At 44.6% G+C, this 27,218-nt stretch overlaps 2 protein-coding genes across 4 annotated transcripts in view; both read right to left on the bottom strand.

Annotated features, from left to right (window-relative positions):
* Nucleotides 1-20,825, bottom strand: part of BCR (BCR activator of RhoGEF and GTPase) — a 130,640-nt gene extending 109,815 nt beyond the window's left edge. The window contains exon 1 of one of the 3 annotated variants that reach the window (XM_084649425.1): nucleotides 19,118-20,825. In XM_084649425.1, coding sequence (XP_084505551.1) covers nucleotides 19,118-20,633 — 1,516 coding nt within the window. In that variant the 5' untranslated portion in view covers nucleotides 20,634-20,825. Of the gene's footprint in view, nucleotides 1-977; nucleotides 1,001-4,023; nucleotides 4,046-19,117 lie in introns of those variants that run through there. The other 2 variants (XM_084649427.1, XM_084649426.1) reach the window with 2 other exon arrangements.
* A 1,834-nt stretch (nucleotides 20,826-22,659) lies between these two features.
* The window catches only part of RAB36 (RAB36, member RAS oncogene family), a 41,050-nt gene continuing 36,491 nt past the window's right edge, over nucleotides 22,660-27,218 (bottom strand). Inside the window, exon 12 of the mRNA XM_084649434.1 lies at nucleotides 22,660-26,955. The gene's annotated coding sequence lies outside the window, so the exon portion shown is untranslated. The remainder of the gene's footprint in view (nucleotides 26,956-27,218) is intronic.

The following is a 27,218-nucleotide window of genomic DNA, read 5'->3' as shown; positions in this document are numbered from 1 at the left end:
TGCAGCAGTCCAGAGGAGAGGAGATGGAGGTATGGCTAAGAGACAGGTACTGTTTGCCATGGCAGAGGTTAGAGCAGAGGTTCTCAAACTTTTGTACTGGTGACCCCTTTCACATAGCAAGCCTCTGAGTGCGACCCCCCCCTTATAAATTAAAAACACTTTTTTAATATATTCAAACACCATTATAAATGCTGGAGGCAAAGTGGGATTTGGGGTGGAGGCGGACAGCTCGCGATCCCCCATGTAATAACCTCCTGACCCCCAGTTTGAGAACCCCTGGGTTAGAGGTAAGGTGCACAATGAAGTGTCAGAGTGCTCGGCAGAGGTGGGGGAGGAGAGGTGCTGATGCTGAAAGTGGAAGCAATTTCTCCATGGCCAATATCAGCCTGTTCCTTGTGTAGGTAGCATTAGAAAGTAACTGGGTGTCACCAGTGCCTTTGCCAAGAATGGCTGCATCACCTAGCACACGAAGGGGAGTCCTACACAATTGGTGTTTTCAGCCCAGGAGAGGCACCATAATGATTAGTGTCAGTCTGTGGTTCTCAAGGTTTCCTAGTGGTCAGGATGCCCATGTGGGAGAGAGCAAGTGACAGACTGTAGGGTCACTCAGGTCAAAGCGAGAAGAGAACTGGATGTACCCTTATTAGATTTTAAATTCTGCAGAGGGGGAACAGTCTTCTTGTTCTGTTCTGTGTTTGTACAGCACTTAGCACAATGGGGCCCTGGTCCAGGACTGGTGCTGCTGCAATAAATTATGATACTCAGCCAAGGTGGAAGAGATGGGTCGGTTTGAGAACCACCCCATTTGTTCTCACAGTACAGTTGCACTCCCTGGCTGACTGAACATGCCATGCCATGACCTCATTGATCACGTAAGAATGAACATTAACAAGGCCTAATTGGGGACTTTCTAAATTTCAGGGGAGTTTTGGCAGGGAGAATCCTGACAAGTTAACTCAGGCTTAAATGCAACTGACCTTTGCTGTAAATGTAACTTCTTAAGCACCAAGAACAACAGGCAAGTCTGCGTTTGGAGAAATGTAAATAAGAAGAGCCGGTTAATCTGGAAGTCAATCCTGTAGCACAGGAAAACTGGAATGTGTTTAATTCCGGTCTCCTTCATTCTGTTCCCCACTCTCTAAAATGTAAATAATGCCTGCCTCATAGGAAGGCTGTGAAGCTTAATTAATTAGCCTTTCTAAGGCATGTATAGGTCCTGGCAAGTGTTGTTAGTGCTACCTGTTCTTATTTTGTGACAGGGAAGACTCCCTCCCTCCCCCCCAAAATCAATTTTATATACTGTCTTCTTCCTTTCCTGTATGGAAAAGCTCCTTCTCAGACTGACTTGTTTTTTCCTCCCTCACACATGCATTACATCAACATAGGATGATTTTATTTGCCCTTTTAAAGCCAATAAAAAAATGTAAAGTTCTGTAACATCAACTGTAGATAAAAATCCTTCATCTAGCTCATAAGGGGTCAGCAAAATCTTCCCACAAATCCCACACAGCTCAGCGTGTTCACAGTTCTTCAACCAAAGTTTTAAAAAGGAGAGTGCTATGCTTCCCTAGAAACACAGCCCTTCCGTGGAACTACAACTTGCAAAAGACTCGCCCACCCAGTTCCTCTTATCAGGAACCTGCTACATTCCAAAGTGCTTTGCTCAAGGTTGTACTGTTCCTTCCCAGTCAACTTGCTGACTAGTTCCTTGCCAGCTCTAGCATTTTGCAGGATACACTTGTTTGCAAGAGCTCAAAAAGTGTGACATTACAACAGGTCTGCATCACACGTTGATGGTAAGGGCCAGGGTCCTGTTTACCTCTGTCAGCAGGAAAGGAGGTGTATTTTTAAAACCAATTAATTTGTTAATATCTGACATGTCTCTTGATTCAGTCCTTTGATTCCAAAACAAAATAGGGTATATACATAAGTAAAGCACCACTGACATGCAGCCACCTCCGGAGTGAGCAACCAGAGCTTGCCGCTCCCTCATGTTGTGCCTTCACAACACACAGCACAAGGACAAACCCACATTCTTATGAAAAAAGACATAGCATTTTTAAAGTCCTAGCAGAGCAACCAGGACCTCAAAGTCTGACCTGAAAGCCGCACACGCAGCCAACAGCATGGTATTCATGGTAAACAGCTCACTACTTCCTGCATCTACCTCTAAATAATGATGAGCCCTCCCCTTCTGCCCCTGCCCTGAGCACAGCACAGCAGTTCCTGGGTTCACACATTATGTGTGTGCTGAGACATGACCTGAGAGGACCTGACAGCAGCAGATTCCACTTGGATTCATCTTCTAGGAAATTCTAAATGAAGCAAAATCCACTTAAGCACCTGATACAGAATAAAAATAAACCTGTTAAAAGGATCATTCTGCATACATGTTTTTTTTCCTACAACAGCTGTATTGGTTGCAAAAGCCCTTTAAGAGAATACCAGATAAGGGAATGAGCCTGTGGCAGACAGCCCCAGGCAACAGCATATGGGAAACAGGATTCTCAAGCCCAGCATAAGTAGAAACAAGCTATGTAAAAAGGGAAGGGAAAAAAAGTGCCCCATCTTTATGTTAGAACTGCCTCCAATATTAATCCTATTTCAGGAATGGAGGAGGGTTCTGGGCACAATGAGTCAACAGGATGGGGCATTGTTTTCCATGTTGGTAGACCAGGCAGGGAACAGAAAGAGCAGAAGACCAGGGGTGGCAGGTTTATAGAAATGTTGGTGGTGCCCAGAACCCGCCCCCCCACCTGCCTAAGGCTCTGGGAGGGAGTTTGGGTGTGGGGGAGGAGGTCTCGGGTGCAGGTCCTGGACTGGGACTGGGGATTAGGGTGCAGGAGGGGTTCAGGGTGCAGGCTCTGGGAGGGTGTTTGTGTGGGGGAGGGGTGCAGGCTCTGGGATGAAGTTTGGGTGCAGGCTCCAGGCTGGGGCAAGGAGTGGGGGTGCAGGCTCTGGGAGAGAATGCAGAGGGCTGGGGTGCAGGCTCTGGGAGGGAGTTTGGGGACAGGCTCCGGGCTGGGAGAGGTGGGCAGGAGGGGGTGAGGGGTGCAGGCTCTGGGATGGAGTTTGGGGATAGGAGGGGGTACAGGGATGAGGGCTGTGGGACTGGGGCAGAGGGTTATGGTGCGAGGGGGATGATGGCTCTGTCTGGGGCTGGGGATGAGGGGTTTGGGGCATTGGAGAGGCTCAGGGTTCAGGCGGAAGGGCAGCCTGCCCTGGCCCAGTGACGGGGGGCACTAGGACCCTGCGGCAGCAGTTGATGCTGGAAGCCAGCAGAGCAGAGTCAGCCTGAGCTGCAGGCTCCGGGGCAGCAAGTGGGGGCAGCAAGCGAGGGCAGGGGAGAGACCCGGTCCCAAACATTGGTGGAGCCAGGCCCCCGGGCCCTGAATATTGGTGGAGCCCAGGCACCATGAGCCCATGTAACTCGCCGCCCCTGCAGAGGACATATTAAAAGCCAAGAACCCAGCACCTGGCTACTATTACATTAGGCATATAGCAAGACAAAGCAGAACAGATCACAAATATCTGTGTCCTCAGGGTCCACAGAATGGAACTGTTTATCTTGACAGAGTCATGGAAACGACCTGAGTGAGGCAGACAGAGGTAGACTGAAAGCAGGGATGTTTTAAAGGGACAGGCAGAGCAACAGAAGGCTTTTAAAATTTCTTCACAATTACTTTTGCTGAACATCTGTGGTTCCCCTCCTCACTTTAAAACCAGTATATCAGACGAGCGATGCTGCTGTTAAGGATTATTTGCATTTTTGGGTCAGGAGGGTAAAATTCTGTCTTTCCCCAAAAAACCACGAAGGAGGGTCTGGCAATGGTCTCGGCATGAAAATGCTCAACTAAGGAAACTGTCCATGTACTGTGCAGCTATGGGGGACAGAATGCTGCAGCCGAGTGCTTATTACAGCAATTACATCAAATGATAAAAATAAAGCAAGTCCTACTCCTCACCACCCTCCCCTCTTCTAGACACACAGACACAGAGTATAAGTTAGCCAAGAAGACCTACCTAATCAGATTTTCCAAGGTGATCCAGTCTCCTCGTAAGGTGGTGCTGATCTAGCATCCACCCCAAGCTCTCCTTCCAGATGGTTTATTGACCCAAGCAGTTTTCAAGCAGGAGCCAGAGGTCTTTCTATTCTTGGAAGAGAGGGATAATTGCATCCTCTGTCCCAGCCTCTGTTGGACACAGACACCCAACACAATATTGCTGATGTAATAAAAAAAAATTATAAAAATACTTCAATGGGTAGCTGAGAAAGAAGAGTCCGTCACATGGGTTTGGGAATACCACCTGGTCTGTCTTTTAATGATGCTCTGAGCTGACCCAGAAACTTGTTTTTCCCTTGAAGGTTGTAACTGATACTAGACAAAATGATACATAGGTGGATTCTATTTAATCATCTATAAAACCTGAACAACTACTGACATACATTTCCACCCCTTACACCTGCAATCAAGCCATTATAAGCAGGGGTCTGACTGCAGAAAGGATACTCTGCTCCAAATTTCACCCCAAATCTCCTCCACAGAAATTGGATGATCAGCCATGAAATTGTTAACAAAGTTTTACAAATATATGTGAATATGAGAGAGAGTCATCATTATGGAAAGTCAACACCCCCGTTATTAGCACACCCAGTAGCACCTAATGGTCCCATATTGGGCTCACTGATGCTGGGACCTGTACAAACATGTAATCAAAGAAAGTCCCTGCCTCAAAGACTGTACAGTCTAAACGAAATAAGAGAGACAAAGGGTGGGAGGGAAAGAGATGCAACATCCGAGCAGAACAACTAGACGGATGGGTAGCAAATGCCATGTGAGTTTTGCATTTTTGTTTTTAATTATTTAGTGGGGGGGACACATTGAGGGGAAGAAGGTACAGGGATCAATTAATAAGCACGTGGATTTAGGAATAGATAGCAGAGGGAAGGAGAGACAAGAAGAAAATGGAAAGCAGAAGGAATGAGGCTGCAGCAGAGAGACTGCGAAGGGAGCTGGTGCTAACAGAGATGAGGCACAGTTCATACCTTTCAGAGCTATTATTTCTCCGCAGAAGCAGTTCTGCAATTATTTGTGACAGTTTTCTTTGCTATAGAAGAGCTAGAAACAAAGGCCCAACCTACACAGTTGTAACCCTGGCAGGAACCCCAGTGGAACAGGCCTTAAGTTTACTTTGTTTAAAACACAAAAAACTAAAGCTTCCATTCTACAGAAACTAACTACCAGAGATGAGTGCCAATATGGCTTTCTATCACAGACTAGAGCTACCCATCCCCTGTCTGCAACAGCTATTAGAATCACCAAAAGCCAGGGATCATCATTTTTGACAATTTTTTTATGTCAAAACGATGAGAGGGCTTTGTAATTTATTTGTAATCACATAGCTGTAGACAAGCTTTTCCACTGGAAGGCAGTGTGACCCACAGAAAGTGCACTATACTACAGTTCAGGAGACCAAGGTTTCATTCCCAGTTCTCCTACTCGGCTGTGGGTTGACCCTGAGCAGGTTTCTGGGCCTCAGCTTACCCATCTGTAAAATGGAGATAACGATACTGACCTACCGATCTCTAAAGCACTTTGGGATGAAAAGCACTACACACAAGCTAGAAATTATTTTAGAAGAGATTCCTTCAAGGTTGGAGGTAACAAAATTTGACCTAATTTTTTCCTTGTATGTTTCCATAGTCTGTGCAACTATGTCTATTTCCCTACCCCATCCAATGTAAAAAAACAAAGAACAAAAGGAGATAGCTCATATGCTCTTTTTAAAAAAAGTAATCTATGATTAACCCTATATAAGAGGAGAAAACAAATTCAGTAAGGAAACAGATTTTAATGCCAACCTAGCTCTGGGTTATTATAATAATAGCAAACTAAAATACTTTGAAATAGTTTAAAAATGAGCAACTTTAAAAGGTGTAACACTGTACATCTGCACAGTGAATAGTATGAAACACGAACACATGGAAATCGAACAAACTTCTGAAGTTCCCACCCTGGTCTTGACTGCTTTGTTTTGTAGTAGTTGTTTTTTGCTCACTCTCAAAGCATATATGGAGCTTGTTTACACAGCAGATAATAAAGCAAAGTGACATGAAGTGGGAAAACCCAGACCATAATAGGTAATAAAGCTGGAGATGGGGACTAAAACTTGAGTTACTTCGGTCCTATCTGCAGTATAAATTTTACTGTGTTTAAACATCACACTTAACAACAGCAGCACACTAGCCATGTTATAACATGGATTAGTTTTGCCTGAGTGGGTGAGATGAGATGATCCCATGTTATTTAAAGGTCAGGGCTCAAACATGTAGGGGTTGGCTGGTCAAGGGCAGAGTGAGGGCATTAGCTTAACATGCTTATAACACAGTCAGTCACATCAAAACAAATTAAGACCAAACAATGTTAGAACATGTCTAGAGCATGTTGCCTAAACACCATCCAGCTTACAGGTTAGATGGTGTCTTGTTTTATTCTTAGACAATATAGTTTAATTCAAAATACAGAAACATAGCTCTCCTTATATAAGTAAAGTGTACTTTAAAATTTTTTTAATCTATTAAAAGTTCAAATGACATCTCAAGATTAAGCCAATTAGAGAAGCATGTTGAAAGAGTTGTATGAACAACTCTGTATGTTTGTGAGCACATCGACTTTTTTTTGTCAGCCTCAAGATATTTGTTGGTAGAGATGTATGCTGACAAGTGTTAGCAAAAAATGCTTTCCAAACTGGGTTGGCGTTTCCATAGTACCCAGAGCAAATGCACGTGAGCACTCAGCACAGTTCTCAGACAGGCAGAGAAACATTACATCAAGAACGTGTTTGAAACTGCCTGCCTAGCAGGGCTCAGATACCTGTCTATGCTACTACTTCCAACATAGTGGCTGTAACATGGCTTTTGAAATTGGGTGATACGGATGCAAACCAGGCTCTCCACTTTTAAACCATTTACAAACAAGTAGAATGAACACCGTTGTTGGTTTTTGGGGGGTGGGGTGCTGTTTGTTAGAAACACACAGGCTTAGGAGTTAAACATCAAGCCCAGCATCTCACTTTGCAACCTCAGGCAGGTATACAGAAACTCCTAGTTATCGCTCTGAGGCTGAGCCAAAGCTGACTGAAGTCACTGCGGGATCCTTCCCAGCCCGTAGTGAGCAGATGTTTAGTACATGCCCCTGCCCTTCAAAAGGGACTCAGTTGGGGTGACCATCAGCATGTGTAAATGTGTTAACTAACAAAAATAATAATACCTGCAAACATAAGAACAATCCCTACTGTTTTCTCCAATTGTTCCCGTATAGCAGAGGCTGCACTGGGTCACCCTCATCCATACTGGGACCCTTCTGGAAACTCCACCCCATCTAGTCATGATTTAGTCAAGAATCTCATCCCATTTAGCAAGATGGGAAGGCTGTGGTGGTTGCGAATCCCCGACTCCTGTTCATGACCCACAGGTTGAGAACACACATCAAATATAAACCTCCTTTCCAAGGCCACCCTTCAATAGCCCACACCTGGTCCAGATGCATTTTAAGAGGCTTCCTTATACTTGACCCATAGAATCAATCCTGCCTGGCCTCATAAGGACGGATCCACGCAGCTGTTTCTTCTAAATGTGCCTTATTTTGGGGGGCACTGGGAGGCTCTCTTGGACTTTAGCACAGGAATCAGCTTTCCAAACTGTCCTTCTAGTGCAACCTCAGGCATCCCTGTGAAATTCCCCACTGCAGCTCAGAATTCATGAGGATTGGAACACATTCAAAGGGAATATCTGAGCATAGATACAAGAATACTAACCCTGTGGATCTAAGGTGCTGTCTGCATTTACACTCTAACCAAGTCAGAAGACCTATTTACAAAACAGCTAGCCCATAACCCAGTTAACACTATGGTTTGAAGTTGTAGCATAGACAGGTTCAGTAACTGCATTAAGACTTGGACTGTCCAGTGCATTAGCCTGGGTGTGGAGACAAGGTTAGTGCCCATCTACACTACAACTTTTAACCACATTTCAGAGTAGCAGCCATGTTAGTCTGTATCTGCAAAAAGAAAAGGAGGACTTGTGGTTGTTAGTCTCTAAAGGTGCCACAAGTCCTCCTTTTCTTTTAACCACATCGTGACCAGGTCAGGAGACAACTAGGTTGTAACCTGTTCTCCGGACACTTTTATAGTTACAGAGTAGATAAAGCCTTATGTAATATTGTTGGAAAATATATACCTGCTGGAGGATTATTTTAGAAGCCTGAATCATCAATGCCTGGACTTGACACTACCTACAGGTAACAGTAGCCATTCACACTTGGATCACCTTACTGCAATCCAGCAGCTTTGTTAAATCTGCTTAATACAAAACACATCTGGGTGGGTTTTCACCCAGACAGCTTCAGGTTTTTGAAAAGGTTCAATGGTAAGCAATACTGAGCATGTGGCTAAGTGTTCTGAGTTTTATTGCATGTATGGGCCATCAAGTCACTAAGGTAAACATATTCGACTAAATGTGGAGGCTGAGCATAAATTCAGATTTGAGGGGGTCAGAGTGGCAGGTTCGTGCATGGGATCTCCCTACAAAAAAATCACTGCAGTTTCCCAGCATATTCAGGGAGATGATGCGCCTATGTCACCTTGTTCTCGTGGGCCGCAGTTTAGCTTCCTCCAGGCAACAGACAGACCAAAAACCTAGAACTGCGCTAAAAGCAGCTTCCCAGCATTAGGGAATTCTTATCCTTTCCCCTCTCCGGACACCACATAATGATTAGCTAGCAGCAAGGGATTCCACACTTGGAGAAACCTCCCTTTGGGAAGGAGGGAAGAGTGCAAGACACTGCTCTGGAACATGCCATAATCCAAAGTCATGAAGCAGCAGAGCTCCTAGATGTGCAAGGAACAGAACCCAGCTGCCATCCGAGTGTTAAATTAAGAAGAGCCCCATGTTAGGAAAAGATGAGCTTAAAATTCCACTTTCCTGCTCACCCTGGCAAGTCAAATCAGGGAGTGCGGCCAGCCTTGCAGCTCAGCGATCTCCCTGAAATTCAAAGGCAAAGCAGGAAGCAGAGCTCTGAGGTCCTAGATACACTTGTATGAGGAAGAGCAGAGCATTGCAGCATTATCAGTGCTTTACCCTGTGCACAGCAGAGTATGCACTATAGGCAATGAAGTATAAACACTTTCCTTCTAACATGGTTAAGGGACATTCCATTGAGATCCCTCATGCATGAGTGTGGTGGAGGGGGTAGGAGGGAGCGAAATGGGAGATGACAGAGAGAGAGTCTCCAGCCCAGCACCTAGGATGGCAAAGTTGCATGCCCCCCTCCTCCTGTATCCAATTAGGAGGGAGCTCTGAGCTTCCCACTGAGGCAGTACCCAGACTCCGCTAAGTATACCCTTCTCTCCTCCCCCTCCCACTATGCTTCGATACCGAGTTTGATTACTAGATTACGTGATCCATATTTTTTTGAGCCACAATGTTAATAGAATTCTTTTCTGCAAACCCCCCCCCCCCCGACTAGCAGAAATCATCTCCTTTCTGCTCCGTGCCACACCATTCCCTTGCACACAAAAAAGCAAAGTAATTCACTCCACTGTTAGAAATCCTTTTGGGATAACTTTGCTTTGATCTCTCTAGTGAGAGCTCTCTGTTCCTGAGCAACACGTATGTCCCAGGGCTGAAGAATATATTTCCATCCTACTACAGCTTCAGTCGTAAACAAAAGAAAGCCGTTGCTGTTCGTAAACATCTTGAGAGAAACAGAAAGGATAAAGATGCCAAATTTCGTCCGATTCTGATTGAGAGCAGAATTCACAGGCTGGCTCTTTACTACAAGACCAAGAGAGTACTCCCACCCAACTGGAAGTACAAGTCATCCACTGCCTCTGCTCTGGTGGCATAAGAGTTCACTCTTCTTTTTACTGAAAGAATAACTCAGAGATTTTACTTATCAGCTCTTAATAGCCTTAAAAGCAACACACTTCAATTGTGTTGCTCCATGCCCGTGGTCTCCACCCTTCCCATGACAGCAATCATCCTGAAGTCACGCAGACTGCACAACCCCTTCATAAAACAGCTTTTAATCACTACTAAGTTTAAGCATCAAGCTTGCTAGCAGCCAGTTAGGCTCAGACTGGAGATCTGCTACGATGATTAACAAGATGTTCTTTTACTGACTAACCCACAAATCCATACAAGTAACTAGTGCAACCAGCAGAAAATTCATCCAAATACCAAGATTCCCTGAAACAAGGACAATAACATGACACTGCAAGACTCCAAGGCATGTGAAAATGTTGACTTCCTCCCTGTTAAACTTCAGTCCAGGGATGATCTTAGGGGAACATGAAGCAAGTGGTCACAAAAGACATGAGAATGTGGGCAGGGAACTCCCAAGCCAAAGCTCACAACCTATCAGGATCTAAAAGAGATACACAATATGTGTGTGTGTGTGTGTGTGTGTGTCACAAAATGAAGGGCACCAAAAAATAGCATAGGAAGCCTCAGACAATGTGCAATAAATTTCCTTAGCATCTTATTTTTTGTAACTTTATATGTTCATATTTCAGCATTGTCTACTGTGAATAATTTGTAGGACCAAAACAGAAATATCAGATTGGTGGGATATGGATGTCATGTGGCTCTAAACTAAGAGGCAGTTGGAAGGTAACATACTCACAAACTCTTCCTTCTCTTGCCTTATTCAGAGCATCATAATCTAGTCTCAGAGCATAGGAAGCTGACACCAGCCATGCTGATGAGTCATTATTACCTTCCTGGGTGAACGCACCGAAAAAATATATAGTTCCTGCCGACTTTAGTCCAAACTGTAGCAGATACAGTTCACTCCATGTTATTGGAAATGCATATTGTGCAAACAGACCAGTAATACTCAGTTTTCACTGTCTTGGGCGCATGTTTGAAGCCCAATGCTCAGGGAACTTAAGTGTATTTTCTTCAAAACAGATTACACGGGGATGCTCCTGGCCCATTTTCACAGAGCGTGCGGCTGTCACTGTCCATACTTGAAAATGATTTGGGGACTGGATTTTGAACTGTTAAGGCCGTGTTCTAACAACAAGAGCCCTCTTTCGCTGCAGGCTCCCACAGGGCATTCTCACCCAGCTGACTCTCAGGCAGTGAAACTCAGAGTGTCTTCCTTGTCCTAAAAATGCTGTGCAGCAAATTACTGGTGCCATTACAATGGCTGTCACAACCCATCTCAGATGTAGCTGCATTTCAGAGCTAGGTGAGGCGGATCAGAATCCTGTTCTACGATATTAAGTCTTTTGGGGGTCAACAGCAGGCATAAGGTCCCAAGCCTGTGCAGTTCTTGTGTTCCCAGACACCACACACAGAGATAGAAATGCACTAAGTTTATAGAGTCCAAACACACGGGCTGTCCATTATTAAGATACGTCTGCAACCCACTATCCCATAGGTTTGGAATTACAGGATAAAAAATATTTGATCCACACAGTGCTATATGCTACAGCTACTACTTTCCTACAAGCACAGTCCAATCTATAAGCACCTTGGGTCCTTGCCACACTACAATCTGGAGTGACATGCAGAGAAACACTGTTGATTTTGGTATAACACCATAAGAGGTTTCTTTCTTTGAAAGATGCAGTAGGGATTAGGATGCAAAAAAAAAGTGGCCACTAGAATAGCAGTTTATTTTGTAGGCTATGCTAGATTTGCTGGTAGCAAATACAGAGATCCCCATCAGAGACTGTTATACCAACATGTACCGTTCAAAAATATTAGCAGATATAAAAGTGAATGTGCAGCACTGATAAAGCTCATTCAGACAGTATGGCCACCATGGACTCACATTTGACAGGTAACCATATGACCATGAGGCAATCCAGCCCCAGCTGCCACATTTACATTGGGTTTCCTCTCAGATAAAGGAGATTCTGATCTTGTTCCGTTGCCTAGTTAAATAGAGGGTTTGAGTTGTATAAGTTTGAAAGGAGGAGGGGAGTAAGGGGAGAGAAACTATTATTTTAGTAACTAGAACAGATATGTTTCAGAGTAACAGCCGTGTTAGTCTGTATTCGCAAAAAGAAAAGGAGTACTTGTGGCACCTTAGAGACTAACCAATTTATTTGAGCATGAGCTTTCGTGAGCTACAGCTCACTTCATCGGATGCATGCCGTGGAAACGTTTCCACGGCATGCATCCGATGAAGTGAGCTGTAGCTCACGAAAGCTCATGCTCAAATAAATTGGTTAGTCTCTAAGGTGCCACAAGTACTCCTTTTCTTAGAACAGATATGCAAACCACATACAAATACTGTGACTGGAGCACCCCGCATCAGCTCTGTACAGATGACAGTTTTAGTGCTTTAAATACGCACACTGTAATTCAAAACAAATTTTAGGATGTTACGGATTACAAAGCCCCGCCTCAGCATTTACAGAAGCTTTGATGTTCAAGGATTTATTTACAATGTACAACAATCCCAGCCCTCTGTAAATTACACAATTTAAAATTTAAAATTTAAAAATCAGGGCAGAAAAATAATACACCTTACAATTGGTGCGCTGGCTAAAAACTGCTTTGTATCTCAAGAATTTGATTTCTGCTTTGAGAGGACTTCCTTCATACACTGCACACACCCAGCCAAGACACTCAGGAGTCTAGATATCAAAATGTGCAGTCAAACTCCCTCTCTCTCTGACAATGTTTGTGGTCCACTGGCTGAATCACGATATAGCACTAAAAACCTGTTTCTTTTCTCACGTGTACCAGCAAGAAACAGACGTAACTCCACTGAAGTCAATGAATTTTCAGCACAGTAAGAGCAGAATCAGGCCCTTATAGTTCTTTCATGCTTATCTGGGTGGGTGAAGCACACTAAAAGGAGAAAGTCAAACAACCTGCTGCCCTGGTCTTAGTTTCTCTGGGGGAAAGGTGGCTTCACGAAAGCTGTGCCTCTGCTCCACAATCGGATAGGTTTTCCTGTGGTAACTGAAACAAAGCATTAGTCCTCCGACGGCCAGTTTGCCAAGTCTTACCTCATTAACCTTTATGGACTGACCTCCAAAATTCCTTGAAGGCAAAGCACTGGCCCCTTTTGCCTCGGGCATTGTGACTGATTATCTCCAGTGGGCTGGGAAAAGGGACAGGACTCTGTTAGGCTTACAGTGCACCACAGTGCTCGACTCTGAAGTCAGAAGCATGTTACCGGGTCTCAAACTCACAAAGGCTTCTTTGCTGGCCTGTCTTTCAGCTGAGGTTCAAAACTGTAGCTTGGATAATTAATTAATGATAATTAAAGAGCCTACATTACTTCTTGCAAGAACTGGGAGCATTTGGTCAGCATGCTGGCCATCTTTCAACTTGGGCCTCCTTAAAAATTCCTGTCACTTCACTTGAGTAAGACATCTTTTGCCCCCAAATCTATCCATCTCCCCCATGCATGTCATCCACAAGCACAGCACATTCCAAAAGTAAAGACATTACCTCACCCCACCCCTCAACGTTGGCAAATTCTTATTATCTTTGCTTCCTGCCTTACACCCGTGGGCGTAGTTTAGCTGGCATTGTTCTATAGCTGCCGTGACCTATACTCAAGTGGCTGCATTTCTGTGAATGGTAAGGTGCTCTCTGTAGGGAGCTGGTAAAAGTCTGAAAAGCAATCACTTTACATATTCACATAACTGCACATGAAATAAATGTTCTACTTCAGTCAAATGGCAGGAGGGAAATGCTGGCAGCACTAGCTTGAGCCATGGACAAGTGCACAGTGAATGGCCACTGCTATTCCGTGCAGAGGCAGGGTAGGCAAGTGACCCCCACCTCCCCCAGGTTTATTATTAGTCATCTCTCTCCTCTCTTCTCCACCAATGGGGAAGCTAGTCCTATTTCTGTTGCTTCTACATTATACACTATAGGAAGGCCCTCTGCTGTCATGGAGCAGGATGGTGACAACAGCATCCTCACAACAGACACAACTACCATACTGGTTGGTTTGCAGCCTGCTTGTCCTTTGGGTATAGCCAGGCCCAACTGGAAACAAAACAAACCAGAGTACACAGCGAGCTGGAGAAAAAACGGTTTATCTGCATCTCCCTGTTCTGAATACTGTGCAGGGCCACAACTGAGAGTCTGCATCCACTTGCAGGAGAAAGAGGGTGCACAGGAAGGAGGAGAGGTCATGCTCAATCACATTAGCAGGGCCATCAGCAACGAGCTTCAGCTCTTTCATCAGAGCTGGTGGGGGAAGAAGAGGGCGTTCCGCTCACGCACTCTGGGAAGGGGGGCAATATAATAAGCAGCTAAATAATGTCAAGAACAAACAATCTCTGGAAAGCACTGAGGGGGCCATTTAGGACAGTGTATTGTCATTAGTGTGCCTAGAAAATCCGCTGCCTGGTACTGAAAAGGATTAAAGTGGGGGCTGGGTTATAACAGAGAAAGGCTTAAAAAAAAGAAAATAGCAAAATGAACTACAGACAAATGTCAGAGACTAGATCCAAGCCTCATTCTTGACGGAGCGAGCCACTGACAGACCAACAGCCAGGAGCTACAGCCAACAGCCCTAGACTTAGATGCCACAAAGTAAGTGGCAATGCCTTAACCATATGCGTGTTGTAAAGGCCACTAGGATCTCTTCCATCCTTATCAAGGGGAGTACTAACCTTCTCTCCTTGAGAGAAGGAGGGCGAAATGCACTTTATGGAATTTCCTAGGTTTGAGGTTCCCAAGAGTAGAAGGAAAGTGCAGCAGATAAAATCCCATTTTAGCTGCTGATAGTAGAGTGCTGTTTCTAAACAGTGACAAAGGCACAGCATCTGCCTCACTGACAGTCACTGTTTACATTGCTGTGGAATAGCAAAGCACTTTAGAAACAAAGCATCCTAAAATCCATGGGAGGTGGCTAAGCATCATTGCACCCAATTTAGCAGGGAAACTGAGGGATAACAAGGGCAAGAGACTGGCCTAAGATCACACAGCAGAGAAGTGAGGTATGGTCAGGAAAAGAATTTAGGAAACATAGCTCCTGATCCCCTGTTGTAACCACCAGACAACACTCTCCCTCCCCTGTCCTCTATATTGTACTTTGTCTGGGCTGCACACTGAAACGGTATCAGTAATGACCTTTAAACCAATACTGCTAATAGCCAGGGACTTACATGCTTGACTATCTAGCTAGGCATTTGTAACTGAAGAATCTAGGTCCCTGACTGGGCATACGCTTTACAAAGCTATTCTGTTCCAAAGAGACCTAAATTGAGTTTTGAGCCAAGCATTCTGTTTGCATGGATCCATTTCAGAGTACTTTTCTCCATCCATAGCCTGATTATATGCACTGCTCCAGGAAGAGGCACTCTGACTTTCTGTGCTAGCGGAGATACAAAAATAAGCATTATTAAACCCTGCCCATGAGCTGACCAGGGGTCTACAAACTTATTACCAATGGAGTAAAATGACATACAAATCCTATTCCCAAATTGAGCAACACTGGTTCCTGCTAACCTTCTGGGGTGCCATTGGCAGAACTCTGAGGAGAGCTTTGTTCAACTCTCCCAGGTGGACAGAAGTCTCCACCGCCACAAGGGTATTCACAGGAAAGAGCTTTGTAGACAAATACTGCCTTTGTGGAGAATGTAAACTGCACTTAGGACCCAGGCAGGCTACCTACTAACCAGACTCTAGATGTGGGGTTTCTTGCTCTTCAGCATGAGGGCACAGATCATCTCATTCACAGAGCAAGCATCCGTCAGACTTCCACATCCTGCTGAGCTGGAAATATAAACACAAGCTACAATGTTGGTGTGATCAGTAGCTAAAAGAGAGGGAGACTATTTTAAAAACTGAACTGACCAAGGTCACAACGAGACCTCTCCATTTCATAGAGGTCCCTACATTACTTTTCCCCCTTAATTACGTGCAGGGAGCACCATGGGGTTATTTGCAACAGCAGATAGAAAAAAAGAAATAAAATCCATTAGAAAATGTGTTATCATTCTCCATACAAATAATTGTGATAAATCTGAGAGCTTTTAAACTATGTTAAGACTTTTCCCCCTCCACTCACATTACATGAAATAATTATAAGTGTTGCATAATTCACCTGAGGATGCAAGATGTTGGATGAAAGTTGTTTATGAAATTTTACAAATAGTTATTAAAATGCCCACACTCACGGAGCAGCATCCCCCCTACAGCCATTCAGAAAGGAGCTGAGTCCCCGCTACCTGGGTCTGCTGTTAGAATTCTAGACACCTCTCATTTCTGGAAATCTAGGTTTAAAACTTGGCTTAACTCCCAAGTGAGAGCGTTTAGTGATCTCACCCTAGTCCCCATCCACATCATAGAACTAACACATGGTTTGGCATGACTGGCAGCCTCTGCGCGAGAGGCCTAGGACTGATGCAGCAGGTGTTTGCTGGCTAGCATGAAGATACACTGGCAGACCCACAGAGGAAGTGTGCATAGCACACGTCTATATGCCTGGTTCAGTTCAGTGTTAGCATGAACCAAAGTCCTGAAAAAAGATTCACCCACAGAATGTAAAGCCAGGAAATATATGAAATCTGGATGCATGAAGGAGCCAAATACCGTAGGACAAGTCCAACTTGACACTAATTACCATTAAGGCTGAACAGAACCTGCGGTGACCTAGACCTGCACATCCTGTTCAAACAGCTTCAGGGAAGATTGGCAGGACTAGCAGTGGCATGGCTCAAGCACAGATACAGTGCAGGCTGGCTGAAGCAAAGAGATAGTTTCACAACATGTAGTCTCTAAGGTGCCACAAGTACTCCTTTTCTTATAACATGTAGAGTGGAGGATAGTCCCTATCAGGCCATATATGGAACACCACATGATGCCTCTTACACCTTTGGTTTGTGTTTGTTTTATGAAGTCAGGACTCTGTCAGTTTGCTTAGGCTCAAATATACACCTTCCTAAGCATAAGAAAAAATCCCATTCAGCATGCCTGCAGAATGACTTATAATGGAAATGAACAGCAGTGAACAAGAAACGTAGTTGTCTTGTGGACATAGAATCCTTTTTTTTTGCAGTAGAGTAGAAAGTAGCCACTACTTACCAGGTTTAGACAATTGTAAACAGCCACCCCTACAAAACCAGCTTATGTTATCCCCTAGGCTGGAGAAAGCAGGGAGGTAAAATATACCTGGTCATGTGTCTGCAGTTCTCTGGTCATAACCAGGAACAAATCATTGGGCTGCAAACCAGGAGTTGGTTTGGGGATCTCAGATGCCAGCAGGCTCTTTTGTTAACATACGTTCGCACATAATGTATTTCACTTATCCAGCAGTATTTAAAATAAAATCAGATCACTGCCTTTCAGGAAGCCCAATCTAGCAGGCAAAATCTGCCTTGGAGAACAAGCTTTATCCACCGTTGTTGTTTTCTCCCCATTGTTCCTTTCTGGAAAATTGCAACAGCTAGAAGGCTCCCCAGTCATCTAAAGCACATCAGTAAACAAAAAGAGCAGAGACAGATGGCTGCAGCTCAGTTTAAACCAGCATTGGATCCAACCTCCCTCTGCTTCTCATCTACATCCCATAAGAACACACAAGACCAAGGGAGAGCACAGAAGTCATGGAACAGACAGCGCATATGTATATATAATCTGATAAGGAAGGGGTTGCTGCAAGGACAAGGTGCCAAGGTTTGGAATGCTCAAGCAGCTTTCATTTTTAGTAAACAGACATTTATACAGAACAGCCTTTCACTAACACAACAATGGAACTCCAATTTCATGGGGGTTGAAACTGTATCTGTGAAACCTTCCAGCCAAATGCTCACCCAAATACATGCCTCCAACAAGCAGCAGGGAGATCTCCTTCCATTTAAATCACTCACTCTGAGAACTAGAGCAACTTGAGACAATGAAAACATCCTTGATAGACCTCCCTCTTTGAACCTCTTCAAAGCTTTGAATCCACCACTACTACAGGAATTCAATCCTGTTTGCAGACATCTGAGTTAATCCCTTATTAAAATATTGACTTAAAAAGAGAGAGACGGAGATTAAGATTACATACAAACTCAGAGAATGATTGGACTCTGTTAAACCTATCTCAGGGATTTCTTCACTCCTGAAAACCACTTCATTTCTTTCCCTTTAAACGTTGGAAGGCTAAATGAGTCAAAGGAAGAGGTTAGCTGCTATTGCAATGCATAATGACAAGGAGTTCAAATGTCTACATAAAATCCAGCATATCCCTTTAAATCAAACAATGTAATTAACTGTTAATTTCTACTCATCCAGACCCAACTCTGAACATGGTCCCAGTGTTTCCTTATTTCATCAAATTCAGTCAGATGCAGCCCTGAATACATAAATGTAGGAATGGGTTCAAACATGCCCCTCCCTTCTCAAAACAATCCATTTCTGTTTTGGGTCTGATAAAGCTAAACTAACCAATCTCCCATAAGGCATCATCTAGGGCTTCCTAACATCCCATGAACCTCACTCATTTAAAAACACAATAAAACACAGGGGAAGGGCTGGATTATCATTCCTTTACCTTGTGTAATAATTAAAGGATGATACAGCAGACAGAATGATGTCTGAGGTCCCCAAATACCAATGGGCAGGAAAACAGAAATGAGGGAGCAGCATTTCTATTGGTAAAGCCCTGGGGTAACAATGCCAGGTTACAGCATCACTGACATGCACCCCATGCAGCTATGGGATGCAGTTCAACCACTATACAGCACAACAGCAGAAGGAAGGGAAATATTGGCAAAGGACACTAGGACAAACTTCTATCTTTATAAAAAGGGGTCAGAGGAGCTTCACTCAAGGCACTGGTTTATATAAAGTCTTAAACACATGAAATAAATTGCATGGACCCCAATTTATTACCTCCAGAATGATGCAGAGTTGTCAGCCTTCCTGGGAACCAAATCTTTCATTCCAAGAAGTCTAACTACCCCAAGCTTGAGTTTTAGCCTATGAGGTCAACCCCAGATCAGGGCAGCTTTGAGTTATAGCCCGGGTTCTCTTTTTAGACCGTTGCCTCCCTTTGTGTGGTCAACCCAAAGCACCCTTCCTTCCCCACATGTGGACACGAACATGTGAATTAACCAAACCCCTGTTTAAACAAGATGTACACACCTGCATCTCCATGGAAACAGCTGTCCTGAGGACCTCTCCCAGATGGCATATCTCCATCATTTGGCCAGATCTGTCCCGTTTTCCGTACTCCCACAATAGTGGCTTCAGACACAATGACTGGCTGTTGCCTGGGCCGCTTTTGAGACTGGGGGGTTGGTGGGCTGCTGCTGTCGAAGGATTGTTGAGAATTTTGGGACGGAGAACGGCTTTTCTCCCGATACATGCGGTAAGTGGTGGGGCTGGGGGAAACATGGCTAGACTGCCCTGAAGAGAAATCTTCCTCACTGGATGTGAGGTTCTCATTTGAGCTACAATCTGGAGTATACCCTCCCCCAATGTCCTCAAAACTCCTTGGGGAATAAGACCTCCTGGGCCATGTAAGATGCTTTTCCTGATCAGAGGCACTCTGATTCCGCAGTACGGGTCCTTTGCTTTCTCCTTCCCCCATCATCCCACCCACATAGATGCTTTGGTAGGGCTGAAAGTCCATTGGTTGCCAAGGGGGTCGATTGCCTCCATTGACATTTATTAGGTTGTCTTTCAGAAACCTGGGGTTCAGTTCAGCATCCTCATATTCTCCATCATAGCCAAAGCTGCTCTCAGAAGACCTTCCCCGGTAGGCCGGCCTCTGGAACTCATTAAAGCTGGGTACCACATTAGACGGGAGGGAGTGCAAGGATTTTTTGCGTTCCATCTGCATGGCTTGGCTACCAAGGGAGCTTATTTTATCAGAAACTTCTTTATCATTGACCTTCACTAAACCCTTCTCATGGTGGTACTCCATATTCACATAGAAGGGCTTCTCAGCAGCATCCTTGCTATCACCAGAACAATGCGAATTAACCTTTTTAATCCTCTCAAAGTTGGACCTGAGTGCTGCCACACTGGTTGCGTTCCCTTTGTCCTTAGCAAGGGGCTCAAAGGACCCCTCTTTCTCAGTGGAGCCCACCAGCCTGCGGGTGGAAGAGGGCCTGTGCTTTGAAGGGGATCCATCCATATCACAGCGATTCTCCATATCTTCCGCCACTCTCTTCAGTTTCTCTTCACTGTAGTATTTACACCTGTCTTGCTCCCCTTCCCCATGCTGGGGGCTCTCCAAGGGCAACAGGTCCGACCCATCGCTCTGGGCAGACAGCTTCCTCAGAGAAGGTATCCTTGGCTTGAACTTCTCCTCTCCGTGGTGGGGTCTGTTTTTTTCTGGATCCCCTTGCTCGGTGCTTTGGTGATCATGTGGGTCCTGGTTGTGCAGCTCTGCATCCCCTTCAGGCAGCTGGGAAATCCTCTTGAAACCCCACCTCTGTCGGTCATAGCTCTTCTTCTCCTTTGCCAAGAGAGTCTGCAGGTAAATCATACGGAACCTCTCCTTGTTGACCTCCATCTCCAGCCTCCGGATAGAGGCTTTGCACATCTCCAGCTCCTGCTCAATATCTCCCACAGATTTCAGCTCCATCTTAGGAGGCTCAGAGTCTGCAAACTGGGCTTTCCAAGCCTCCACAAACCCCACTGGGTCCACCATTTTGCATCCAGGGAAAAGATCACGATGGGGGAACAGGAGGTGGAGAGAATCCGCCCGCTGAATTTCACATGAAGCGTTTTCACAGAACGGCCAGAGACAGGTTCACACTCACGGAATGGATCTTTTCCCCAGTCCACGCATGAAGGTAAACCAGGGAGGTAAAGCCCGGTGGTCCTGTGTCCGAGAACGTCCCCTCTCCTCCCCTCCCCTCCTGCTTCCGACCCCGCAAACACCCCCTACTTCGCCCCCCGCATGCCCAAAGATAACAATGCCCCCGACCCAGCAAGCCGGAGCCCTTCCGAGGCAGCGTGGACAAAGGAGCGGAGGTGGGAGGGAGGGAAGGTGAATCTCACCCACCCCCGCTGCCCCGGGCGGGGGGCCGAGGACCTGGCGCAGCTGCGCTCGGCGGCAGGGATGTGCGGGGCAATGGAGAGCCCCGCCGCTCGGTCCTGGCTCCGCGTTGCGCGCTCCCTCCTCCCGGGCTATTGTGCTGCCCTCTGGCCGCGCACACTCCCAGGCCCCGCCGGGCACGGGCGGCAGGGCTGCGGCTTGTCCCTCGCCAGCTCCGTCGCTAGCCCATGGCTCCGGAGAGCCCGGCGCCCCTGCGAGTAGCCTCCCGGCGCCGCCGCCGCCGCTCCCGGCTGCCCATCTCGCCAGCCCAGGCTCTGGCGGCTGCTCTGTGAACCGCACTCGCAGCCGTTGCAGGAAGGGGAGGGGACGCTGCGATTGACAATCCAGGAGGGCCTCTTAAAGGGGAAGCGCTGTTTGACTGCGGGGGGAGGCTCAAACCTACCAGGGTCAGTCCCTGCGGGACAGGGGAAGGCTCCTAGGCCGGGAGAACCTTTCATTGTAGTAATACACCAGCAGCATTCCGCCTCGGGAGCTCAGCTGGGGCTGCCCCATGTGGCACATGCAAACAAACACACACACAACCTCATCCCCACAGATGCACACACCCGCAAACTTGCTCAGATATGGACACACACAGAGAAGCTGGTACTACTCACATCTACATTTGAGCACACACAAATATGTATACATTCATAGCTGTGTATCATGACCTACACATTCACCTGCGTGCTCAAACCTAGGAAGTACACATGCCCACACAGCTCCACATCCGCTCTTGTGCACACATATACACTCTTGTGCTCAGACCAGCACTCCAAATACCCACATATAACACACTCAGACCTGTAATAGACCTTCATAGGAACATGCTGACAGGCCAATATCCTTCACAAATTCAAAACATGATCTGTATAGGAATAAGGGCAAGGAGTTCCCAATACTCCACTAAATGATAAGCAGGACACTTGTGATGGATCTGCAAACTAGTGGCCAGAAACTAGCATGGTCTTCATGGATTAGTGGAATCCTGTTGCTAGACTCATGTTTTAGTTCTGCAAAATTACAAAAGCCAAAGCTCCCGGGTGGGATGCTCAATCCTCAACTCTGAAACAAGGATGGCCAGTAGCTAGAGTAGGAGTTTGGGAGCTGGATTCTATTCCTAGCTCTGCAACTGATTCATACATCCTTGGACAAGTCCCTTATCTTCTTGCTGTCTCAGTTTAACCATCTGTAATATGATGACAATATTTACTTGCATCACACCACTGAGTATTCTATTTTAACCAGGTACTTATGAATTCATCACTATCTAAGCATCTTACAAAATATACATAAATCCAACTGGACAGTCCTAGAATTCACTCTTCTCTCCCCTTTTTCATGAATAAGAGGGTTTTTTAAAAAAAATATATAATGTTAGATTTTGTTTAATGTTTGATACAAGGCTTGTTGCAGGACTGCTATATAGCTTTATATATGTGTGTATGTGTGTAAATACTTAAAAGATAAAGTAGCAGTAGAAGGGATCACGACTATGTAGAACAGTTCCTCCAGTTTGTAGGACCAACGAAACTTCTTATGACTTCTGCTGGTAGCTCTTTACATCAGCTTTTAATAAGGTTCCATAAAGTATCAGACAATTCATTATATTAAATTTGTTCACTAAATTAATTCAATTCATTAATATTTGTAAAGTGCTTTGAGGTCCTAGGAGAAAAAAACACTGCTGTCCACAAAGTTAGCTAAGATTAGCCTTTTATACTTCTGATGTTGTTCAATAGCCCACAAAACCTTTTCACGCATCAAAAATGCATTCTGCAACTGGCTAATAGTGCCTTCAGCTTTGCATTGTTCTTTCTTTTGCTGTTTATTGCAGAGCTTTTACTTTCCCCCTTCCTTCATAAAAATGCCTACCTCAACTAGTACCCAGGCTTCTAACACATATGGGACAGAGATTGATCAAGGGTTACGGATTCATTGACATTACATTTGAAAAAAAAATCCATATAATGACATTTATGTAAACAGCAGTTTTTATAAGGCCATATGCATAACATTATAAATTACTAATCAATAATTTATATGTTTAAATATACAGTTTGGATCTAACTTGTCATTTGAATTCACATGCTGATTTAAGATTACTCAAGTCTCAGTTTCCCTTGCTCTTTATTTCCTCACAAAGATGTTGTGTGATAGCCTAAAGTGCATGGGAATCAGGCAGGTAAGGTTTCCATGCCCTTTCTCCCCTCTCCTGTGTATCCAACAGAGTGAGAAAACACAAGAATTCTGATGAGTATTGAAGCCAGAGGCTGAATTTCTGTATGACTCATTCAATTTTAATTAGTATTGGAATTAAACAACTCAGTCTTCATACCTATTGCGGTCTCTGTGTCTGCATCAGGAATTTGGAGGAGCATGAGAAGTAGCTGCTGGACTTCTGAGCAACCCCCAAACACTTTATTTACTCAGAATAGTACCATTCTAAAGACACACAAAACTTTGTAAAGGCAAAGTTATGATGGCAGGCATATAGCAGTGGTCTGAGTGCACATTACTTTTCAAGTACAAAACTGTTATGATTTTGTGGCTATGACTAGCAGTTAGAGCAGCCAGCATGCCCCCTCTAGTGGCACAGAAAATAAACTACAACATGGCTTCTCTACTTCAAGCAAGAACAACCATAACTGACCCTGAGGCACCCTCTTGTGGGCAAAAGCCAGTCACTTTTCCTAACAAACTGTAGCCCTCCCACAGCCGCAGCACTCTCTTCTCACCAAGGGCCTGATCCTGAAACAAAAATCAATGTGCGTTTAATATAAGTGAGACTGGGACCCTAACAGCAGAGTCCTTTTCAAGGAGTTTTTAAACGCAGTCTATCATTTGCCTGTGATCGATGAAAAATGTTTTCTAACAGTGTGTGACTTCTGCACAAGAGCTGGAAAGAGAGAGGACTCCCACTCAGGATCCTGCCAATGAATATTTCTGTATTTCCTGGAATGAGTCAAAGCCTGAGAGGAGACAGAATGGGAATAGACTTATTCACCTATCTCGAATGAACGTGTAGCACAGAAAGGAGAATAGCCTGCACTGGGTTGTGGTGCACATCTGAAATGGACTCTGATCTCAACCCACTAAAGGAATGAGCAGGGTGACTGAGATATTATTTTTCCCTTTTCTCTCATCCATCTATCCTCATGGTTTCTGTTCTGCCCAGGATGTTATTACACTCAGCTTTCCCTTATCTTTCCCATATCTGGCATGGGAGTAGTTGGGCAGACAGAATGGTGACCAGAACAATGTATTCTAACAGATGCATGTCAGTTATTAGTAATAAAGCACTGAATGGATATACAGCACATTACAAGAGGAAAACTGCACTCAAGTCAGTCCTCAAACAATTTATAATCTAAGAGCACAAATTAGCAGAAATCTGACACACAGCAGTAGCACCTCTCTCATGTGACTCACCAAGTGATCCATGTCACACTCACTCAAAGATTAAAGCCTCTTTCCTAACTTCCTACCCCAGAAAAGAGAAAGACATGAAGGCAAAGGACTATAATGTGGTTGTAGCCCCTCTGGGAAACTTGAAGTAAGTCCCATATTTGTTCCCTAGCTCCCAGACCTGCAGAGACTGGGAGTGTCATGAGGGCAGCACACTCAGCCCCTGCTTGAGGGAATGCCTCCAACAACTGCTCCTGATGAACTACCAGGAGGAGAGGTTAGTGTAGCAAGGACCCTGGGATGCAGGGGAGTAAGAACTGAAGGGATCCAGGGTTCTGAGAGGGACATGAAGAACCCTCCTGTTTGTAGGGCTAAAGAGAAATGAAGGAGAAAACTGATAAGACCTGGGATGAAGAAGATGAGGGGAGAAACAGGTGATGAAGAAGGTAAACAAAGAGCTAGAAAAAGTAGGAAGCACTGCCTGCAGAAAAGCCAGTGAGATTCTGACCCTGCAGTTCTCATGCAAGAGACAACTGATGATTATACTGGGAACAATGCACCTGTAGGGACAGCAGGCTTGAATCTTGTAGGTGCTGAGAAATAACAGGAGAGATGTGAATCACATGACCTACTGGCAATAAGAAAACTGACCTTCATATATTCACTCACATGGCAAAACTGATACTAAAAAATAAAATCAATTGCTCTTCTAACAGCTCCTGGCCTTAACCTGAAAGCCCACAACAATATCACTTGCCACAGGGCTGTTTGCTAAATGGCCTGTGATCAATCATCTACTGCTTTGACTAAAAGACATACATACTCATTGTTTAAAACAGGCAATCAGTGCGTTAAGTTCAATTTATTGAGAAAAAAAGAAGCATCACATTTGTATTTGTTCTGAGAAAAATTACTACACCAGCACCTTAGCTTTGTCTTCAGATGGCCCCCAATCACCACCCTTCTCCACACTCTCTGCAACAAAAATCCCCAAAGGAGACAGGCATTGTTGCCAAATGTACTGTGGGGGATTCACCAGCTAGTTCCAGAGTTAATATATCTAGGAATGCTACAGACAGCCACATTCAGAACTGATACAGTTGTCCTCTTTCCTGACATATTACTCACTATATAAAAGCCTTCTTCAAAGCAACTAGGCTTTTTGTTAGAATTAAACACACACAACTAAAATCTAGGCCAGAGACATGAACATCTGCCCAAGAAATTACAAATGAACAGTGGTGTTTACTTTTCAGAGAGTTGGAACCCTTTCCTTGTGTTCCCCTGTCTAAGCAATTCATCAATAGTAACATGATCAGAGTTTCATTTTTACAGAATCAATTATTAATAGTGGGCTCTGTGCTCTGGAAATCTCAATGGGGTTTTCAAGGCAGGCCTTGCAGCATCCATCAATGACTAGGATGGATTAGGCTCTTTCCGAAGGCTATTTATTGTCCTGCTGTTATAAGTGTGATTCTTGGAGGTAGAAGAGACATAAAATGGTAGTGACAACAAGTTACTGTGTCATTTCTGTTACTAGAAAACAAAAGGCAGTTTTCTTCCAAGTTCAGTATTTCCAATACATAGAAAAGGGAAGGGAGGAGCCCTCTGGAACCAAATCTCACTTTCCCTTGAGGCCAAGGTACTGTGTGGTTTTAAAGGACCCGTACTCTTCACAGACATAAGGTGGGAAAGCTGCCCATTTGATTTTCAGAGCAATATCATAGCATTGCTGAAGAGACTGTATCCACGAGTTTTTTGCACAAAAGTCTAACAATAATAAAAGCAACACTTGCAGGGCAATTTAAAAAATATTCTTCTTCCCAGCTTTGTCACTGACTCACTGTGTGACTGTGGGCAAGTCACTTAAGGCCTGATTTTAGAACCATTTTTAGAGGCGCAGTTTTCTGTCTATAACAAGTTATGCCCACACCTCAGCACCAACAGTGAATTGCCAGGACAAAGCATGACTGAACCCGGGATATAAAATTTTGGGGCCCAAATTATTTCAGGCACTATGCCCACAAAAATAGGGGCCTAGTTTGAAAATCAGGCCTGTTATCCTTGTGAGCTTCAGTTTACACCTCTGTAAAATGACGCTAATACTACTCACCTACAATATAGTACCTCAAAAGGGGGCTTACGTGACAATTCATTTATGCTTGCAAAGCATGTTGGTTGCTTCTGCTGAAAGACATCATATTATATACATATATGGTATCCTCCAGTACAGTAAGCCACCCCTTCTACTCACCCATCCAGTAGTGATTCAAACCCAGTAATCACAAAGAAGTTAGATATGCTGTCCACTGAATGGAATGAGCATGGTTTAAGGGAGCATCTATTCGTCATCCTCATGAAACAGTTTTGAGAGATAAACAACTACACAGAATATCATAAGGTCAAAACATTACATATTTGGATCGATAACTCTACACAGGCACACATATTCACCTCCTCCACCAAATGGTACACTCATTTTCTGTGCCAACAGGACTCGCATGGTTGCTAATGACAGCCTTGTCTGAAGAGGAAAGGAAGAGAGAAGTTGCTAAGAGAAGTTGCATACATACAATTCCATGAGGCTGTTCTAATTTACGCTGTGAGCAAAACAGAAGATGGGAAATACAAAGGCAGCTTTAAGCCATATTTCTCCTCACTTTCCGCCCATCCCTATCTAAATGCAGGAATGGAATAACTGAGAATCAGGCCCATTGTGTCTGATTATTTTTTATATTATTAAGGTCTTTCTGTTATTTTCCTTGGTATGTTTTGAGGCATTGGGCT

Source organism: Lepidochelys olivacea (genome assembly GCF_965140295.1).
Source record: "Lepidochelys olivacea isolate rLepOli2 genome assembly, chromosome: 15".
Taxonomy (NCBI): domain Eukaryota; kingdom Metazoa; phylum Chordata; order Testudines; family Cheloniidae; genus Lepidochelys; species Lepidochelys olivacea.
This window is presented reverse-complemented; position numbering and strand designations above follow the sequence as displayed.